Source organism: Solanum dulcamara, chromosome 2, assembly GCF_947179165.1.
Source record: "Solanum dulcamara chromosome 2, daSolDulc1.2, whole genome shotgun sequence".
NCBI classification, from domain to species: domain Eukaryota; kingdom Viridiplantae; phylum Streptophyta; class Magnoliopsida; order Solanales; family Solanaceae; genus Solanum; species Solanum dulcamara.
Genome location: NC_077238.1, coordinates 10545365 through 10568772, shown reverse-complemented (window position 1 = coordinate 10568772; position 23408 = coordinate 10545365). Strand labels below are relative to the sequence as shown.

The following is a 23408-nucleotide window of genomic DNA, read 5'->3' as shown; positions in this document are numbered from 1 at the left end:
TACTGGACGTAATCGATTATATAAATCACGATATAATATGTCGCTCCATTTATACTTATTTCAATTGCTTTTAAATTATATAACTTACCAAAAATCATGCTAGGGCAGGCCAAATAGTACTCCTTAACCATATATAGCTTTTTTTAGTCCTAAATTATATATAGTTGAATTATGAAATTAAATTGGATAAGTTATGATCCCAAGTTCCAAATTCAAAGAACTTTTTTCTTTTCCCTTTTCCACAAACTTTTGCCAACAGACAAAACCCACACGGGTAGTAATAGTAAACACTGAAAAGAACAGCTTTTGTTAATTGTTATTGGCCTTTCACTTTCACATAATATCAATATAATTAAATTTATTATTGGCAATCTTTATCCACATATATACTATATTTGTGTGTACTCTATTAAAAAAATGTTACGTTTTCTTTCTATTGTTCATTTTTTTTTCCATTTCTATAAAAAAAAAGACACTAAAAATATGTATTTAATTTGTTACTAGTAGCTAGGGAGTTGAAACCTCTTCTTACACCTTGTGACAACTATTGTGTGACAGAATAAAGGCTTTTTAGGCAGGTAAGCTTCAGAAGATGAGGTTTTGGGAGAGTCATCTTCGTCCCACATTGAAATAGAAAAGAAAAGGGTTCGCAATATTCTATATCTGTTTTTGGGACTCAGAATTGCATAGTCCAAAAGATAAATTAAATTCATGCAGACCTACATTTGAAACATATAAATTCGTGTCATGAACTTGTGTCGTCACATATTGAAATCTGAAACTCCTTGTTACTAAGTGGAATTTTCTTCTATTGAAAAAAAATAATCAGTTATTACCATGTCATTCAATGAAAATTAAAGGAGCATTTTGACTTTTGAGTTTTATTTTATAGTATTTATTCTTTAATATAATTTTGTTTGTAGATTTCTACTGAATATTTGTAAACATTAAGCAAATATATATTACAATGATCTCAAATTGACACTTTAAATTGAAAATAAAGATTAAGATATCACCTTATAAGTGGTCTCACTACTATGGTATGAAGTTGACCTGTATGACATAGTAAAACAAAAGAGGATGTAACATATTATATAGTCCAAACTGTCAATCAGCAAAAAGATTATTTATGAAAAGGCAAAGACAACAATAGTATTTTATAAAGGCAAACCAGATTAGAGGCAAGTCAAAGTAATTGTTCCATGATTATCTATTAATGTCTGTAAATATAGAGGCAAGTCAAGGTAATTGATGTCATATCAACCTCATAATTTATGAAACAATGTGACCTTTAATAATTTGACGTGTCGATTTATTTCTCTTTTTTATATAATTATTTGATATTCAAAATTTACTTGTTTAAATTCGTGTTGCGTGAGATTTGTACGTTAAAAGAAAAAACATTTTTTATTAAGATTTTTTTTTATTCTTGTGACTCAAACTCGGGCGACGATATTCTTTCTATTTACAAGCAAATTAAAATGTTTTTGTTTGTGTTTTCATAATAATGTATTTTTACGTCGCATGCAAATGAAAGATCACAATCATGCAACTAAAGTGATCTCAAGTGGATTGCTTTAATTTTAATTATAATTTCCCTTTTTGAAACCTTAATATGTTCATGCACGTATATGTGTTTTAATATTTTCTATATTCCTTTGGAAGACATGGTAGAATGATGGACCTTTAAGGGTGCGTTTGGTTAAGCTCATCTAATCTTCAATTAACTAAATTGTGTATTTTTAGTCCATTTATAAAGCACATATATAATATACAATTTCTAAAATTACATTTCCTTGAAGTAACAGTAAAACACTAACATAACACATGAACAATTGAAGTTTATAGCACTTAATAAATCGTTAAATTAGTAAAGATTTATAATTAGAGAAATCAAAAGAGCACATCATTTAATTGAGGGTGAAATCTGACTAATCAAAAAATATAAAGATCAAAATCAACTTTTTTTATATTTGAGGGACTAAAAGTGTTAAGTTTCAAAAAGGAAATAAATACCAACAAGAATTAACACGATAGTTTTGAAAATTTTATCTCGGCACAAGGATTATATTAGTTTTCACACGTTGTTACGAGGAAAACAGGCTCAAATTTAATTATACTAATTTCAATTAAGCATTTGAACAAATTATAAAGTATCTCTATCGTATATTTTCCATTTAAATTTTGAAATATTTTTTGTGCCGGCTATGAAATGTCTGTTATGTAGATTAGATAACTACTTTGAATATATCACATCGTTTAATTGGTACAAATTAAACTCAATAAGTTCTAAAATCTTAGGCATATTTCAATTGAGGATGTAACGTGAACAGTTATGAGACATGATATATTTTAAATAGTTAATTTGTTTATGTAATGACCATTTGAGATCAAGAGTGCAAGAGTTTTTTCAAAAGTTGAATCATAAGTGTCTCATATGTGTTGGGATCGAAAAATCAAAACATCATGCGGAAGCTAATAATTGCAAATCATGATAATGATAAATCAGACGACAAAGAAAACTATACTAGAAAACATCTTAATTGATATGTGGTCAACTGAAGTACATATTTGAAAACTAAATTAAAAAGCATAAAATATGTTGGGAGGATAATCTCTCCCAAAACAAAACTTCTTAAACGACTACATTGTGAATACTATTGTATTCTAGTATAATAATAAAAAATCTTCTATTTATAGAAAATCGAAGACTTCCTCTCCAAGAAAAGAACTTCTTTGAGAAAAGAATAGATATGAAGAGTTCTTTTCCATCAAAATAAATAAATTGTACCAAAAAAATCTGTTTGAGTTAAAACACAATTTTGATAGAATCTAAATAAGATAGAAAAGTCAAGTAAATCGTAACAATATGAATATTTTATTATTTATTCAAATACACAAATAAGTTATAATTTAATTGTCTAAATAAATACAAATTTGAGACACTATCTATATATGCATTAAGTCTTATCTTAATGATTTTTTGTTAGGGATGAGATAATGAAATTTCTTGGGGTTATCTTAAAACTATAAAGCAAAAGTCAATAATTACGAATGACGATGAAAGATTCTTCTGAAAAGCAAAATAATTTTATTAACCTTATTCTTTATCTTCTAGTAATTACAATTGATTACATATCCATTGCCTATTATTTAGAGATTTTTCTCGAGCTAATCGCCCAAGGATAGACCAACCTCTCTACTCATTACAAAGCCGTGTAGACATTATATTATCAAACAATAATTTAATATAAAGTATTATATCACTATATATCGTCAAATAGATCATGAGATTATTCTTCCCTTTAAGGTCCTAATCACAAGGTTCGAATATAAGTTTAATGATTTTTTTGTAAAGTAAGAATTTTTTTTCCTTTAAATAACTTTATGCGATACAATTTTAAATTAATCGAATTAGTACATTTTTGAATATGATGAAATAAAAAAAAACCTAAAAGGACTAGTATAATATTTTTAATTTGCCTATTCTCCTTTAATTAACGGTTGTCCATATGATTTTTGATTAAGTGAATGTTAGCTTTAAATTATCTCTAATAGTGACTCCCCCATGAACTAGCTTGTAATTAAAAGATTGATTCTTTTTAGGTTAAAGTACTGTTGATTTTTCCACTAAGGAAAAATGCATTGAAGATGCTTCATTATCAAGATGGAAAGACCATTATGAGATCTTAAGAGAATATATTGGATATGTATATTAATCATTTTGCTTTTCTATCATTAATAATTAATTAATTAATTACATATGTTTTCTAGGAGTTCGTTCCAACACAAGAACAATATAAAAATAGACATTGCTATTATTTTTGCGATGATTAATAAAAGGTTGATAAGATATTTAATGTATTTCTCATAATTAACAAAGGAGAAGGAGCACAATTATATTGCAGAAGAATAGATACTACAAGATATTGAGAATATTATTCAAATTTGTGACACTTAAAAGATGGATGGATCATAGGTGGATTAACTTTTTATGGTTTTTTTATATTGAACTCTTTATGTTTTTAAAGTTATAGATTCATATCTACTATTTATTATAATTTAAGTGAACTTTTGTAATACATAAATTTATATTACACATTAAAAGTATTGGGTCCAGATGAACTCGATCCCATAATGTTGAAGACTTGAATCTGCACGTGGATTGAGCGTTAATTAATTGATAACATAATTAACCTAATATTTTTTTCAACATAAAACGAAAATTTATCGTGAAAAACTTCAAAAAATAAAATAAAAACTCAACAAATCCTTTAGACTTGGTCATATATCGACATATAACTGATTTATAAAATTTAGAAATATTATAGATCTCCTTTACTCAGTAATAGCTCGACATCCCTATTGTAATACCAAATCATATTCTAATTAAATGGCTTAAAGATATGTTACTTAAGTGGGTTCATATATTTTCAATGGATCAAGACTTGAGTAGTCATTAATCATTATCCTATTATAAAGTTTAATTTCTAATACATGTATATGATGTGTTTTTTTATTTAGTCTTTTTCATAATTGTAGTATCACTTAATAATTAAAATTTTTCATAATGCATAGTAATATTGTGTAAAATCTATTTTAAAATATGTATTTCGTACACTTACAAATTGGTTGATTAATCCTCTTCTTGATCTCTTTTTCTCTGGCCGACGTTACGGGAGATATTAGAAAAAATAATATATGTATTATTAGTTTTAGAATTATTTAGTTACTTATTTGGTAGACATGTTTTAAACTTATATAATTATTAGGTGTATATACACTCAATTTATTACTACTTTTATTCATAATAAATCATGATATTAATAATATATATGAGTACTATTCTTATTCTAATACATCAAGTCATCAACTATTAATAAAAAATAATGTCAACATAATTAATCTCAACAATGAAAATAAAAAGAGAATTTAAAAATAAAAAATTACTTAAAATAAACTAATTCAAACACCATCTTATATACTTTATAGAAGATTGTTCTTATATACTTTATCAAATGATCGTGATTTAATATAATGTTTTTTCTATGATCTTTCATGTGTACTCTACATCAGTACGGCAACTTGCTCCTAATTCATTGAATTTTTCTTTGAATCAGCCATCTTGCTTAGAAACTTCAGCTGATCTACCTAATAATCACAACACTTTTTCATGTGTCATAATTAGGACCTTTCACATCTTCAAACATTTTCTGACACTACTTGACAAACATTCTAAAAATTAAAGTTAAACATCTTCTTTAATTTGTGTATGAAACACATCAAAAGTTGACGACATGTTTCTTTTCTTATCCCCTCTAATGTCTTAATGATCTTACCACCCAAAAGTTTATTAACTAACTATTTTTTTTTCATTCCATGTATGATATTCGCATTGGACACTCTCTATGCTAGACGCTTCATATTCAAAGGGATTCAAACCCGAGATCTTTGGCTAAGGAGGCATAGTACTTACCATTCCATCACAATCTTGTTGGTTATTAATTAATCCTTTAAACCTCTCTCATACATGTTATAGGATACATTGTATTGAAACTAAAATAAATATAATTAAAAAATATATATTTCGAGTCCTCCAACATTCATTGATAATTTATCACTAAGTTGCTACTATCTAACAAAATATTATGATAATTTATTTTTAATCCATCACTACGTAGGACTTAATAGCTAAAGCTTTAATATTTAGCAACATAATTTATCAGTCGCTAATTCATATTTTTTTAAGAGTGAGCTACCGAATTTTCTTTGTTTTATCTTTCAATGCAAATTCATCCCTTTGGGCTCAAAGCTTCGTTTTTTTTAATGATCGAAAAATTTATTGGGAGCGAATTCTTAGGATCAGTCATAGCTTTGAAACTCGGGGATGATAAAATCGTCTCTCCACATATCTCTACTAAACTATCAGACTGTCATGATCCCAACTCGCCATAACTGGCACCCACGACACTTATTCCAGTGGGAGAACCATTTTTACAGCCCAGCTTATCAACTTAAGAAAAAAATATTAAAAACATTGCAGAAGCAGAAATATAATTAGGAAATAATACTGAGTTCCCATAAACTCAACCAACAATTTTTAATAACTACGAAAATGCGGAAGTCAACACATTCTAGGAACTGAAAATCGTCCGTACCAAAACTCTAATTAGTGTCAATGTAAGAAAGGGGGAAACACTCCCCAAACAGAAATCAAATTACTAAAACAGTTTCTAAACATTTAAGTCTCGAAGAAGGACTGAGATTAATGGAAAAGTCGACGGCAGCATGATAGAATAGATCACCCTTGGACTTTGAATAAACTTCTAATCTTCCAACCGAGGTTTCTCCGCAACGGGCTGAATATGCCTTGCACTCAACAAAAAAGCAAAGCAAGATTAGTATCAATACACAAAGACAACGGTGTATTGGTAGGATCACGCGGTTAGCCAGTAAGCGGATCATAGACAAGTAAATTCAACACAATAAACATATACATATACAGAATAAGTCAACAACATCTCAATATCACAACTCAATGTCTTCCACATGCTATAATTTCACACAAGGGTCCTCTCAAGGGACCTACAAATAATCAACTTTATGTCGGAACGTGACACCCGATTCAAATATGTGTCGGAACGTGACACCCGATCTAAATAGGTGTCGAAACATGACATTCGATCCAAATTATGTGTCGAAATGTGACACCCGATCCCAAGATATCACAATCACAAGAACATTCAATGTTTACAACATCTATGCCACCAAGAACAGATTCATCACAATAAAAGGGTCAACAAGTGATCATTTCACGCATAATCTAGCATGTTTCCCTATTCATATACGCACATGCATATCATGAAGCAATTTAACATGTATATGAAACACATATGGAAAACTAGACCATCACCTATCTCAAATTCAAGGTTTCACAACCTTACAATGCAAGAGCCTTCCCTTTCCGGGTTCGTTCTTCTCGTTCTTGGTCTAGAAAACATTAAATACATATCAAGGATCAATACAATGGCCTAACTATCAGAAAATATAACACAATTTCACTTTCTAGGCCAAACCCATGATCCTAACCTTACCCTAGGGATATTTTCCACCATAGATTTTCAGTTCAAACCCTCCCCCAATGATTATCACCCATACTTCTAGTTTCTAAGAATCAAAGTATGAATCTAAGGAGTAAAAACCTTACCTTAAGCGTGAAAATCCGTAGAAAATCAATAAAAATCGCCCTAGGTCGCCTCTTGGAGTTTTAGAAACAAATTGTTGCAGAAAATACCGTTCTGATCTTTTTCACGACTTAAGTCGCGATTGTCCCGCTCTGGCGGGATATGAGGAAATAATGAGCTCGGATTTTGCGCTCCAAGCCCCCATTTCTCAACACACCCCTTTCAAAGATGCATTAAAATTATACCCTCCACGCCAAACTCAATTTCGAGAGTTTTACTCGCCCAAATGCGATTTCGCGAATCCGTAAATGCTCCGTATCGTCTTGGCTATCAGCCTGTTCAATCAAATTATAAATTGGACCTCCCATCATTCACGTGATCACCCTAGACTTCACCTGATTCAGAATTCGTCCAAGTCTGGCCTAGGCTCCAATTTTCTGAAGTTACTACCCGAAGTTTTCTGGCCTGAAATCCTTCCCCATTGGCCTATCCTAACGACAAGAACAGATCGTTACACCGACTTAGTTAAATATTTAATTAGATTAGTTTATGAGAAGGAAAATCTCCTTAAGTTGTGTACTCTACGATAGTACGGTAACTATTGCTCCTAATTCATTGAATTTAGTTTTCTCCAAATATTATTCACTTGATCTACCTTATAATATAGAAATGAGATTACCTTTTTAATTAAGTAGAACCCTTCAAATCTTCAAAAAAAAAACATTAAAAAGTTCAACCTTGTTAATGGATTGAACACTTAAAAGAAGTAATTAAACTTGACATGTTTCTTCTCATATCCCTTTATTGTCTTAATAATCTTAAACATCCAAAAATTATTTAATTAATTAAACCTTTTAATTTTTTTTTGTCTAAGATACAATGCATCAAAGTCCAAATGATCTGTTGTATGATGGAGGAAAATTAAAAGAATATATATATATATATATATATATATATATATATATATATATGAAGAAAGCAACTTTAGAAATCATTAAATAATTATCTTTCACAAAACAACTAAGAAAACAACCCCACTTACAATAAACTGAAGTTTGTTAGGTTTAGATATTAATATATACTATTATTTTTTTATGGCCAAGAAAATTAGAATGTTTTAATTAATAGCCAAGGTACAGACATAACCTTGTTGCCCCCACATGAGTACAATCTAAGAACAAAGAAAAAGGTTTTCATTTTCCTTCTTTAATTTGAATTCCCAACAAGTTGAATGCATTTAAAGTTGTCCCAAATAGTAGAAAAATAACATTCTCAACACATTAAATGTTTGAATTTAAGTTGTATACCCATACAATATAAATAAATTTTACATTATCAATACAATTTAATGAAAATGACATGTCCTTATTCTATTTTGCTAGCTCACCATATTATTTTTTCGATACATTAAAGATTGACTAAATAATTTTCTTAAAAGCTACACGACTCAGGTGAAACAAACTTCAATTCTTTTAACACATTCTTCCAAATTGTCAAATCTTCCTCATATTTGTGGCCTTCGTTTCAGCGCCAAGAAAATCTGCAATTTGATTTGCCTCTTGTTAAATTAACTATATTTAATAATGTGTCTTGTTGACTACTAGCAAGTACTTACCATCTTCAATTAACTATGAAAAAATTATTAATACATGCTAATTATTAGTATAACTAAACTTATAATATAAAAAAAACTTATACATTATCAACACACACACACTTTAAACCATTCAATATTGATGGCTGGCCATAACAAGTTAAAAGAGCACTTAAATTTAATAAAATTATTAGGTTTGTAGTCCCCTACACAGGTCATGTTTGAACATGAAATAGTCCAGTCTGCATTAAATGTTGGAAACCAAGATCCCCCCAACATCTCCACATGGCTTACATATTCTGACAATTAATCACCTAAACCTTCTTTTTTATTTACAACATGTGAAAAATTGTTCAAGATTTTCCTATCAATGGTTTTCAAGTTGGAATAAATTTAAAGGGGTAAATCTGATTTACTTAGACTCAAAGATCTTCAGTGTATATTAAGCTCATCCTTTAATTTGTTTTATTGTTTTTACATTTCATTAATAGTTTAGATTCTATGAATTGATAATTTTAAAAATGTTTATATATAAATCATGTCATCAATAAGGTGAATATAAATAGATTGATTTGGTAGTGGTTGCTCTCAAATGATGCACGTGATTGACAAGTAATATAGTGCGTCAAGAGTCGTATATCTTACCCATAAAAATGATTAATCGTTTACTAAATTAAACTAATGTTAATTATTTATTCAAGCGATCAAATTTAAATTTATGATTTTTTAACTAGCTAAAAATAAACAAAAACAAATAATAAACTTCAAACAATTGCAAGAAAGAGCGAATTTTATGTTATCGATAAACGAAATCGATCTAGATTTATGAGCTATGTAACAATCACTTTGTGTTCTTTAATTGATTCAACTTTTTAATTTATCCAGTTTGCTAATTAATTAACATGGTTGATATTACGAATAAGAATCTTTCGTATCCTTAATCGTCTATTCGTATTATTTTCACGCTATATATGTCTATGGGTTATGGGCATTGACCTGTAAAAATTATTATTAATCCTTTAATTTGTTTTATTATTTTTACATTTCATTGAGCGTTTAGACACTATGAATTGACAATTTTAAAAATATTTCTATACAAATCATGTCATCAATAAAGTAATTATAAATAAATTATTTTGGTAGTGGTTGCTCTCAAATGATGTAAGTGATTGTCAAGTAATATAGTGAGTTGAAAATCGTATATCTTACCGATAGAAAATTATGATTAATCGTTTCCTAAATTAAACTAATGTTAATTATTTATTAAAGCGATAAAATTTAAAGATATGATTTTCAACTAGCTAAAAATAAAAGAAAACAAATAATGAGCTTTAACCAATTGCAAGAAAGATGGAATTTTATGTTATCGAAGAACAAAATCGATCTAGGGTTATGGGCTATCAAACAATCACTTTGTATTCTTTAATTGATTCAACTTCTTAATTTATCTATTTTACTAATTAATTAACATGATTAATATTACGAATAAGAGTGTTTCGAGTCCTTAATCGTCTACTCGTATTACTTTCACGCCTATATATCTATGTTCGTACCTTAACAACAAATTTACAACTCTTGTAAATTAACTTATTAAGGCAACTTAGGTATATGTCTACCCTAAGTGCAAATTCACGCTCTGATGCCTAGGATTAAAATCTTGATCTATTTAATCCTATTGCAATCTTAAATTTTTACTTTCGAGTCCAATTCAAGTTCATAAATAGTATTCAATTGGTGATCAAACAATCATTAATTAAGCTCAAGATCAGATAAGTAAATCAATTATACAATAAACTAATTAATTAAAATCAATATTCGAATAACAATATTTTGAAAGAATTAAACATAATTCTAAAACAAAAAGTTTAATTAGCTACACATAGATACAGAGGAAAAATAACAAATCATCCAAAGAAAATTAAAAACTAAAACCACTATGAAAAAGAAAAGATAAAACTGAATAATCTTCGATTTTCACGAAGGCTTCTAACTCTTCTCAATCAAATAGTATGTTAAAATCGCATTTATGAACTATTTATAGATATAGAAAAAATCCCAATCCAACTAGAATTAATTATTACTATAATTAAATTCAGGACCTCAAGCATCCTTTTATTATAGCGTGCAGGTCATCGCATTGTTTCAGCCGATCTCATAATTACCAATATTTGTTTTAGTACAATACATCATAATCAACACAAGTTTAAGAGTATGTAGTACCAATTCAGAAATTTTTTGTCAAAAACATTCTTAAAGTATATCTTAAATTTAAATTATATTTTTTAAAATTTTTTTACACAAAACATTCTACAAATATTTGAAAGTTAACAATTTTCATCTTTCAGTTATTTTCTTTCTTTGGTACAAAAAATGTTAATATATTATAATTTAATATGCATCATTACAAGAAAGTGGCAGATCATGTCTACTGCTATTATACGGGAAGGAGGGTATGGGATAATTACAATATTTACTTATACTGTTAGATATTGTCAAAAAACTAAGTGATCCTACAAAAGCATGTGCAGTTCGCGTGACTATCGATAAAAGTTTTCCTCCATAATTTTATTATCTGCTATAAAAAAACTCCTGAAGAGAAGAATATTAAAAATCTTGGACACTAGTGCTTGCTGAAACAAAAAAATGTTAGGAAGGTGTGAAGATATATGATCTGCTCTTCTTCTCATTTACCAACGGGAAGAAATCGGAGCTAAATTATCTTCACCTTTTTCAAAGCCAAATTCTAGTTAGATCAATAATTTTTTTGAGGCAATCTGATATTAAGGTGATCAAAATTTTGATTATGTCTCGCATTCAAGTTTCATTCTCCATTATTAGAAGTGCAAGTCTCCGACAAACACCGCTCCTAGCATATTCAATTGAGAAGAAACATATTTCAACTAACAAGTTTTTTAATATTAAATAACAGAAAAAATAAATGAAAAAAATAGTTAATTAAATTTTTTTGCATAATGCTAAACTCAATTGTCGAAAAAGTTCACGAGAATATTTTTTTAGCATATCTCAAAATAATAAATACGAAGTGATGGCTTACTTTTTGTGGGATCTGTTAGTCTCATGATAAATTCTAGTAGAAAGATGAAAGTTTTAAACTTTAAATACTTGGAGAATGTTTTCTACTAAGAATAATATTTTAATAATGTAATTTAAATTTACAGTATAGTTTAAGAATGATCTTGACCAAAAACTCTATCAATTCACATTAAAACAAAATAGAAATGCAAATAAAATAGTGTGTAAAAACGTATAAATACATCTAACATCAATAGTGGCGACGAGTTACTGATTATTATTAAATAATTATTATGTAAATATCTTTACTTAACATAATTAGTAAAAAAATTGTTAAAATGAAAACTAACTTGGTGTGACAGTAAATGTAGAATTAAAATTTTGAGTTTATAAGTTTGAAGATTTTAGAAAGGAAAAAAAAAGCTTATTAATTAAATAAATTATTTATATATATTAAATAAAATTAATAAATTAAAATTAAAATTATTGAATTTTACTAAATGTGTATCTTATCCCCGATGGTGTACACTTTTTTTGAAAAAAAAAATTAGAAATAAAAAAAAGAAAATAACAAAATAAAGAATTAAACTTTCACCAATAAAATAAAAGTTTAAGAAATGAATCGATTCCTGTTTCCATCTTTCGATTGCATAAAGAAAATAGATTCAAATTGAATTGAGAAAGTTACTAAAATTCTCCATGGACAAGTTGTTAATGACTCAAGTTACATTTCTTTTAAGTATTCTTCTATGATCTCTAAGATCTAGATTCTCGGTTAAATTTGACATTTTTGTCTAAAAATATTCTAGATTTGGGAAGTTGGAAAATGTGGACATTTAGCAATGACCACAGCCTTAATTAGTAAAATTCCCCATATTTTTGTGTGCATTAATTAAATTATTTAATCAAGTATCTTTGGACTAAAATTTCTAATCACTTCCTACATACTCCAAAATGACTTTAGTCAACTTTTTTTTTGGTTGCCCCTATTCATATTGAGATTCGATAATATTTAAAATCGCATTAGAAAATATTATATTTGAGGAAAAGCAATTTATAATAAAAACAATATTATGATTCAATTCAAAATTTTTAATTAAAAATAAAAAAGTACTTAATTATTATAATCAGAGACGGATGCAATAAGAGGTTAGAGTGTTCATCCGAACACTCTAGACAAAATATTACAGTGTATATTTAAGTTAAATTTTTTGTGTTCATGTATATATATATTAACTTTTGAATACTCTGAATATCTATTACAGTGTATATTTAGGTCCAGTTATTTTTCCAAATACTTTAAGTGAAAATTCTGAATCCGTCACTTATAATAATCCTATTGGTGACTTTTAATCAACTTCTTAATACTGCTTCATAGTTATTTAATTAGAGCATCTTCACAAAAAATTAAAGTTTTTTTTCTTTATGGTGGTGGAAACCACTTTTGAGTTCATCAGAGAATCAGATTGTAGCTTTTAATTTTTTATTTTTTTTAAGAGTTTTGCTTTTTATATGTTTTAAAATCTAGGTAGATGGTGGTGCGTACTTTAATAATGAGTATCACTTTATTTATAATTTGGCCACAACCTTGAAGTTCATTGAGTTTAAACATCAACCACACGAATATACGTGCCCACTTTACTAAACATTAATTTGTCTATGTCTGATGATAATGTTTCAATAATTGATTAATTGACACATTAGTATTAATTCATTTTACAGATAGTAATAATCATATTAATAGAGACACTTTTCTAGAGATTATCATGATAACGAAATTTATGGAAAGCCGGCAGAAATTAAAAAAAAATGAATCGAATAATTATAGAATTTTACTTGTAAGTTTGAAAAATGTGTACGTAGCTTTTTTATTCAAAGTGGCAAAAGACTTTTTTTTTGGCTTCATTTTATTTGATGTATTTTTTTTAGAACATTTCAAAATAAATAAAATAATTATATCAATTTTTTTTAAAAGCGTGTAAAGTTTAAAATTAACAAATAAAAATGAATAGATAAAGTATAATTTACAAATAAAACCATAATATCACAAGTTTGAATTTCTATTTTTCTTCTTAATTATGTGAGAAAACTTCCTTTCTAATCAAAGAATTTTCTCAATACCATTATATATACATGCACCTCATTATTCTAGCTAGGGGTGTTCATGGGTTAATTTAGGTCGATTATTGATCAAAATTAAAATTAAATCAATTCAATCAATTTTTAAATTACTTAAACCAAATCAAATCAAATATGATCTACTTTTATCGATTTGGTTGTTATCACTTTCGATTCGGTTTGGTTCAGTTATTCGATTACAACAACAACAAATCCAATATAATCCCACAATGTGGGGTCTGGGGACTGGGGAGGGTAGAGTGTATGCAGACCTAACCCCTACCTTGAAAGGTAGGGCGGCTGTTTTCGGAAGACCCTCGGCTTTAAGAGAAGAAAATAAGATAAAAAGTCAGATAAGGACAAACATATTGAAAATAAGATGAAAACAAGGAATATCAAAAAATGAGAAAGTCATGGTAGAGTGGTACGGAAAGAAAGATGCATTAACTACTATAAATAAATAAGATAAGATAAGATAAATAAGATAGTCAAAGTGCAACGGAGCCACAACTATAAACAGCAATACAATGCATAAATTAAATGACAATAAACAACTACTATGGTGCAAAGGAAGAATCACCTAGCCTTTTATCCTAATCTGAGTCCTCCACAAAGGAAATTATAGTGTGCTAAAACGCCTACGAATAGGGTAGAATACCGTGACTATGTACTAGCCTTCTACCCTAATGTGGGTCCTCCACACGCTCCTATAAAAGAAATAATTCATTCAAAAGGAAAAAAAAGACAATAATTCATTAAAAAAATAGAATAGCTAGCATTATAGAATTTTCGAGCATTAAATTTACTGTGAATAAAACTTTAAAATTCACCACTCTGGCCTAGACAAGGAAAAGGCAGTGACATTCCTAGTCCCACCAAGAACTGTCATAGACATTCATATACATGAAACCAATAAGATAAATGCTTTCGTCTGGAGCCTTTTTGCTTTTATAAAAATTATAAATAAATTTTGATGAAAACATATATAATATATTTATAATTGTTGATAAAAAATTGTATGCACAATTATAAAATATATGTATATAATTTGTCAGTTTGGTTTGATTATTTTTTTAATTTTTTAGGGATAATTTTAAAGACTTCCCTCCAAATTTTGTTCTATAACATTCACCTATCCTGTAGTTTACAACATTACGCTTAGCTCCCTTATTTTGATATTTTTGTAACCATTCTTCAAATCTATTTAAAGTGAATATAAATCAATTACATTTGGGACTTCCATGTTGGAGGTCTCAAGTTCAAAATCCCTTGCAAGCGAAAGAAAGTAGTGTCTTCTGGTCGAGTTCATCGCACCGGGCTTGTCTAGTGCGGGTTACCTTTGCTGTGTGATTTGCGAGCTATTGTATAGGAGCGAAGATTTTATCCTGTGAGCACCCAAATGATAAAAGCTACGAATTTCTTTTATCATAAAAAAACCCAAATAAAATAAATTCAATTCAATTTTTTGATTTTGATCGATTTTTATCCCAGCCGTAAATCCCTAATTCCAGCTACTTCCTCTCTGTCTCTTTTGCAATTACTTTCTTCATATGTAGAAAGAAGAAAAATCATCTTTGATTAGTCTAGCTATCAAGACAAATAAATAAATAAATATTTCTTAAGTTCTTCCAGCAAATGCACAAGGCATGGGTAGAAGACATTCATTCCATAATATATATTTTTCTTTTAAAAGATTTATTAGGGTACGTACTAATAGTTATTATTTTATAAAAGGATTTTTTAAAAAAAATTCTTTCAACAAAAATGATTTTCTCAAATAATAACCTATTAGTTAAATGATTATTCAAAAAATTAACTCAATTTTTTAAAAATAAATAATAATAATAATAATAATAATAATAATAATAATAATATATTTCCAAGGTCATGAGAAAATAAATTTTTGAGTGTATGAATTGAAAATAATAATTCCCATTGGATAAATATGAAAGAATGTGACATTTATACACGTAAAATTAAAATGGAAATTGACATTTCAAAGCTATAATTTCGTTTTGACAAATAAAATCACACATAAAAGATATATACCGCTATATCTCTTTATAACAATATTTCATTATCAGATAACTTTTTCGTAAAATCAACTTTTTACTATATTGTATTATATATATATTTTTTTATAATAATGTTTGGTAATAAATTAAAAAAATATATCTGGACAAATGATATTTTTCAAAAATAGGGTAAGTAGGAGTATACGTTAGATGGGGCGACAATAGAATCTCAGGTACACGCCTTGATTTGTTTTTTTCTTAATTATTTTCATTCATATCTAGGCATTGACCTGTAAATATTATTATTATTATTATTAATTTATTTAATTTTTTTGGTTGATGATGGAAATTTTTTTGTCCCTTGTTGACCCCGTCGACACCGCCGAGCATGGCCGTCCAAGATCCCGGCCCCTCGGCGTTGAACCACGTGGCAATCCCACCTGCATTCTAGGACTTTGCCGGTTGATGACGTCATCTTATTATATTTTGTTAATTTTTAAGGTTTATTATAATGCAATTTGAGATTTTTATAAGGTATTATAAACTGATCGCCTGACGAAAGTTTTGAGTGGACTGCTAGGATTTGGAAGAGGTAAGGGTCGTACTTTGTTTGCGTTGATTCGAATTTTTTTAAATAATAGTTGAGTTTTAAAATTAATAAATCAAATTAAATTAATAAAAAATAGGTTTTTTTAACATCTGTTTTCTTGGATAACTAATTGACATGTAAAAAAAAAAAATATAATCAAAACTTCTCTATAACAGTCTCGATATCTTTTTAGTTGGAATGTCATTATAAGAAATATGATTGTAATTTGACCACTAGAATGCAAAAAGTGAGCTCGCTTAATCACTTTTTTTATTATATAACTTAAATAATCTTTTTGGGTGGCATAAATAACTAGTATATAAGTTAGTTGAGGAAGGGAGGGTACTGCTAGGCTAGCTTGAGTGAGACCTATTTTACCTCTCACACAAACACACAAAGGAGGTGGGCACTATTTGGAAAGAGACTCTTGTCTATTTCATATCCTTCTTTCCTTCCTTCCTTCCTTCTTATCCATCTTATTTTCTTCTCATCTTCTTCTGAAGAATCAAAACATCATTCACAAAAAAGAAAAAAAACTAACAAATGGGGAATTGCCAGGCTGTAGATGCAGCTGCACTAGTAATACAACATCCAAATGGAAAGATAGACAGGATGTATTGGCCTATGTCTGCTAGTGAAGTTATGAAAATGAACCCTGGTCACTATGTTTCTCTCATCATCCCTCTTCCAATCTCCTCGGATGACAACTCCGATGATAAAATTGTTCGTTTCACTCGTGTTAAGCTTCTCCGGCCAACGGATACTTTAGTCCTTGGCAGAGCTTATAGACTTGTCACAACTCAAGGTATATGTATATGTGATGTGATTCTCTGTTTTCAAATGCACTTTTTTCTTGTACTCAAAAGACATTCTTTTTCTTGGTTTACAGAGGTGATGAAGGTATTGAGAGCTAAGAAACATGCAAAGATGAAGAAGAATCGACCAGAATTGCAAGAAAATCAAAGGTCAAGCAGTGAACTTGAAGCTGGAAACTCTGAATCAGATAAGAACAAGGTAATACTTTTGAACCAAATTACAGATTCTACATAACATTAAAGGGCAATTAACAAGGAGAAAAATGTCAAATGCATAATGAATTAGCACTTAAAACTGTACATATTCCAAGAATTCAATAACTGATAGAAGAGTTGGGAACATGAAAGTGACTTAATATAAAATGATGGAGTAATCAAGTTTTCTAATTAACATAGAGTTGATCATTTGCAGGCTATGAAACATGAAGGACATAGGCAAAGGCCTGGAACAACAAACTTAGCTGCAGCAGCAAGGTCCAAATCATGGCGTCCGAGTTTACAGAGCATCTCTGAGTCCAATAGCTAATGATGGTTGCAACTCGATCACCGGAAAACGGGGACTTCTAAAATCATGGAAAATATGCACAAGGAACTCACAGAAGTTGGTGGTTCTAATGTCTTGTTCACCCTCATGAGGGATGTTGAGCAATAATGCTTTTGTATAGAATAGAATTGGAACTACTAACTCCACCTTGATAGAAAGAACATCCTATAATGGAAATACATATTCTCCGGAATTCTAGTATTGCTTCTTTTTTGTAACGATAGTTATGCATCTTGACTATTCCATCAGATAGATGTTATCTTTCACCAACACAAGTACTGAAAAACTTTGACGATAGACCAAAAATGACCCTTTCTTTATCTTAGGTGTTTTGAGTTCCAAGTCTCCCAATCTTGATCAACATGATTTTGAGCCCATAATAGCGATGCTTGTGCAGCCGATGCCGCTCCTGAAAGTTTCCTCTCATTGAGAGCTACATCATATCAGTAAAAGGCTCCACAAGTAGTGTCCCAGGTCCTCCATATTCTTTGTGCAAGAATTCATTAAAAATCTGATTTAAACAATTAAAGCTAGTGAATAATAAACCAACTGTATATTTTTAAATACTCATGAAAGTAAAAAGCATCATATAATAAGTGTTTATTATTCTAGAAAATGCCAGCATTAGTGGCACAAAAAGCCAAGTACAGCTTGATATAAACTGTTCATCTATGATTCTATTATATGACAAGTAGTACCAGATACTCTTTCAAATGTCAATCATTGTACTAGTTCCAGGTCAGAAACAAGTCAGATTATAAGTACAAATAAACATGATATTATATAATCAAAGATCATAATGGGTGGTAGTGGTAGTGTTTTACTCACTCCGTTTCAATTTGTTTATCTGATTTTTTTATTTGACACAGAATTTAAGAAAGTAAATAAAGACTTCTAAATCTTGAGATCTTAAACTAAAGATATGTAAAATGCATCAAAATATTTCTTTCATTTTGTGGTCTTAAACATGTCATATGGAAAGTTAAAATTAAAGAATTGTCAAAAGTGAAAAGGACATTCTTTTTGAAACAAGATCAAAGAAAGTCATACAAAAAAATTGAAACGGAGGTATGTGGTAATTTATTCCAAGTTGTTAAACCGAAGTTGGAAGATGACAAGCAAATGTTTATGATGATAGTCTGGAATTTTTAATCAAACTGAGAGCATGTTAGGATGGACATATAGTTTTACTTTACTCAAATTCTACAAAAGCGCTTAAAATCTATTTTTTGATTTAAAAACACTTAAAATAAGTAAATCACTCTAAAAGCAGCAAGAGGACTGCAGCTAGAACTTAAGGAAGTAAGACCAGCAGCTTTCAAATTCTTCCACAACTTTCCCAGCCCAAGCGCAGAATATCAAAATGCAAAGAGAGCAGGCTATTCTGTTGTTCATGGAATGGTAAGGTACAAATAGAAATTTTGGTTTGGTAATTTCAATTGTTAAAAATGCTTTACCATTACCGTATTGAATTGATTCGTCACGGTTTGGTATTTTAATATTCGACTTCAGTTTGTACGGTATGGTAAGGTGGTAAGCATGATTTGTTTGACTTCGACTTACATACTGTGCAGAACTATGACTTCAAGATGGCTGAAACTTTTTCATTCTCGAAACAAACAAAATTGTCTAGTGTTGCTAGAAACGACACCAATATTTTTGAGTAATTTTTATTGTATATGACTATATGAAATTAATAAGTATTTATTTTATATTTAGTAGTAAAAGCAAGATACTTTTGGTCTAAAGGGATTTAGGCCTTTTATTAATTTATATTTAGATCAATTGAATTATTATTATCATCTATCTAATAATATGATGTATATTGATTGTATATGTAATTAAGTATTTCGACATGGTATCAAATATTTCAATATCTTTTCCTATAAACATTGAATACCATATCGAATACCAAATTCTTTAAAATGCATAATAAATATCGTACCCCAAAGTGCCAAAATGTGCTGACTATGATCGGTTTTGATTTTCAACAAATCTAATCAAAGTCAGCACATTTTAATTAGAGCATTCAATATTGAGAGAGATTGTTAGCATATTAGTCTACTGCTTCCAAGCCAAACTACTACAAAAAAGTCCAATTATGTTGACAATATTGAATTTTCTTTCATTCTCATGTCCATTACTGAATTGGTCCCATGCATAGCGAGAGCTTAATGCACCAGACTGCCCCTTTTTCATATCACTGCCCCTTTTTCATATCAATCACCCAATTGTCTTTTGGTACTATTTCTTTAATAGGCCCAATAACCAACATACTACATGCTTTCATTAAATGAAACATCTAAGTCTTGACAAGCCAAATAAACAATGAACGAAAAAGAAATTCAAACTAAGTTAGTCACACTCACACCTAATCATATTTGGTGGAGTAAAGTCATCCTCATCCTTAGGAATTAAAACTAAATAAAGAGAAAATAAGTTTCTTACCCTAGTACACTAGAGTAGTTACAGGTCAGCAAAAGAGTTCACAACTTCTTACAAAAGGAAAATACTACTAGTACTTTTGCATGTTCTGTAATGTAAACTCGGAAAAGTTGCATCTAAAACTATCAGTCCTAATAGCTATGGTGTGCGTTACTTGAGTCGGGGGTCTTTCAGAAACAACCGTTCTACCTTTACAAGTTAGAGGTAAGGTCTACGTACATTCTATCTTCCTCAAAACCGCCTGTGGGATTACATAGGGTATGTTGTTAAATTTGTCCTTATAGATCAGTAGATGCTTTTAAAATTTAGCCAGCTAATACTAGTGAACCATTGACGAGTTTACTTTTGACTCTGTAGTACATTCCTCTTGTGCTCTCCACATAGCATTAATCAAACCAAACATTTTTATCAAATGAAGACCATATACTGCAAGTATATGAATTGTGTTTTTTATCTTCAAAAACTCCACAAAACACGTCAGCGTTGTAGCATCGATCGGAAGACAACTTTATGATACCGACAGACTTAACTGGATGAACTCCCTAACGCTCAAGTCCCATTCAATATCCAGTACATACCAAACAGAACTTACTGCACCTGTTCAGCCGGCTTAAAATGTAGTTATCTTCTAATATCCGAATCAAAACTGATAAAGTTGTTCTTTTCAATGCTATAAGCTCTGATTCCATCCCTTCAACGTAAATGATCCAGGGTTGTAGGTTCAAAATATAGTCAAATTACGATATATCTGCCAAGCACTCACTTCCAGTTTATTGCATCTTATTATAAATGAATTTTTAGTTTAGCCACATTTAATGAAATCGGTTCCTTTTCCACAAGTTTCTTATGCTCTTCTCTTCATCCTACATGAAACTATCAAGAACTATAGGGACGAAACGGATATCGTTGGAACATAAGCAACTATGTTCTCTAGAAACCCCAAAATCACAATTAAAACGAACATCCACTCTGAACTGAGATATTACAACCCCATAACTCTTCTCCGCCATAAGCAACAGTTACCTATAAAACACCTATTAAATCTTATATATGCAATCCTATCCAAATTTCTTGGAATTCTCTTGTTTGAAAACCAGTACACTTGAAAAACATTGTGCTATTTAACCAACATAGAATTTACACATTAGTCAATAAAACATGCTTACTCCGCAACATTGCAATCTCTTCATAGATAGGTATATTAATTCAAATGAACGTATGTAAAGCAAGGACTGGAATGCATCTTTACATATTCAAGATAGTTCTAAATACATGCCTCAATGTTCTACATTTAGTACTCTCGCCAGTCCTTTTTATCTGTCACTTTAGTTATAAAAAAATTTGGTCCAAAATATTTGCAACTTCAGAAAACCTAGAAGGTATTCATTTTTTCTTCCAATTCCATCCCTACTACTCCAATTATGTACATTCAATGTACTCTGCGGATAGAGGAAAACATAGTGTTGGACATATTTAATAGCTTGTTTGGATTGACTTATTTTTAAGCAGCTTATAAGTCGACTGCTTATAAGTTAAAAAAAAAGTAGGTGCAGACCAATTTTTTTTTTTGACTTATAAGCAGTTTTCAACTTATAAGCTGCTTAAAATAAGTTCATCCAAATAAACCCAACTATTTATTGGGCTTATTTTAATCACACAAAATGACTTTAAGTTGGCTAGTCAAACACTCAAAAAAGCTGAAAACAGCTTATAAGCCAATCCAAACGGCCTCTAAATAAGAAATTGATAGATTTCGTTGAAATTGTTCGTTTGGAAATTTTTTAGAAAGCCAATCACAGGTTCTTCTCTCCATCGAAACAATAAGGTCATTATGCTCATTACTAAACTTATTGAAATGATAAATATAACTAAGGAATATCTTTTCGATTAGAGGTTGACGAGATTTTCCGAAAAAAAACAATTTTTGATTCCTTTATAGGTGAGGACAAATCCAAGAAGGCATATTAGTCATTAATTACTCATCAAAAGAAGAGAAAAAGAGTAATTTAGTTGAATGTCCCGTATGATTAATGGTTACTGTTCAGAATGTTTTGTTATGCCGTCACCTCCGTTTATTCTCTGTCTGGACTGTTTAGGACTCCTTACCCTCTGCCTTCTCCATACCCCATTTTGTGGGACTACACTGGTATGTTGTTGTACTACTATCCAACAAATCTAGCTATATGTTCACTTAGACATTTGATCAAACAATTCATGAGATATCCAATTCACATTTTGTTAACACCTTATAGAAAAAGGGATTCTTTCTAACATGGAGAACTGTCATTAGAAAGCCTTACCTCAGCAAAAACACTAACAACATCATCAAGCTCGTCTCCAAGAATCTCCTTTTCCTTTGACAGTTTCTTCAAGACCTCGGCCCTGAACTTCTGAGTCTCCTACATTTCGCAAATAAATAAATCAATACTAGACAATAAACTGTCACAATCCCAAACTAGTTATGTCAGACTATATGAATAATTAATGCATTACAATACTGATAAAGAACTCATCTTTCAAAGGCAAACAGGGGTTCACAATTCTATCAATTTTAACCCAATTTTTTTAAACTCAATTTTAAGCTAGTTACTCTATTTGGGGCCATGGGTGCGAGGAGGCCAGAGAGGTTTTGGGTTTGGGTTGGATTGGATGATTCAAGAATGGAGTAGCTGCAACGGTAAAGGTTAGAAGGGAAAATTAGGATGTTTGAGAGTTGAATAAAGGATAAGGAATTTGTATTTTTTTTTAATTTTTTTTGGTTATAAATATTTAATTTGGAGTTAATTATTAAGAATTGGGGTTGATTTGAAATATTTATAAATTTAGGATAAAAAATTAAAATATCAAAACTTATAATAAAAACCCTAAATCTATTTATTTCCTTCATATGTTCTGTTTCCTCCTCTTCTTCTCTTCTCTTCTTTTTTTTTTTCAAATTCGTTCTCCTTTATTCGAATTTCTTTGTTCTCCTCTCTTCTCTTTTCTTTCCCCAATTCTTTCTCCTTTATTCAAAAATCAAAAGTAGATCAACATTATTTTGTGAGCCTTCAAGTTCACCTTGAAGACAATTT

At 29.5% G+C, this 23408-nt stretch overlaps 1 protein-coding gene and 1 pseudogene across 1 annotated transcript; one reads left to right on the top strand and one right to left on the bottom strand.

Annotated features, from left to right (window-relative positions):
* The first annotated feature begins 16889 nt into the window (after positions 1–16889).
* Positions 16890–18085, top strand: LOC129880298 (uncharacterized). Its single transcript, XM_055954272.1, has 3 exons — positions 16890–17338; positions 17423–17547; positions 17761–18085. Exons 1-3 carry the CDS (start codon positions 17077–17079, stop codon positions 17872–17874), a joined length of 501 nt encoding a protein of 166 aa, XP_055810247.1. The 5' UTR covers positions 16890–17076; the 3' UTR covers positions 17875–18085.
* LOC129870023 (protein PLASTID REDOX INSENSITIVE 2, chloroplastic-like) lies at positions 17631–23031 on the bottom strand (annotated as a pseudogene).
* Positions 23032–23408: the final 377 nt, after the last annotated feature.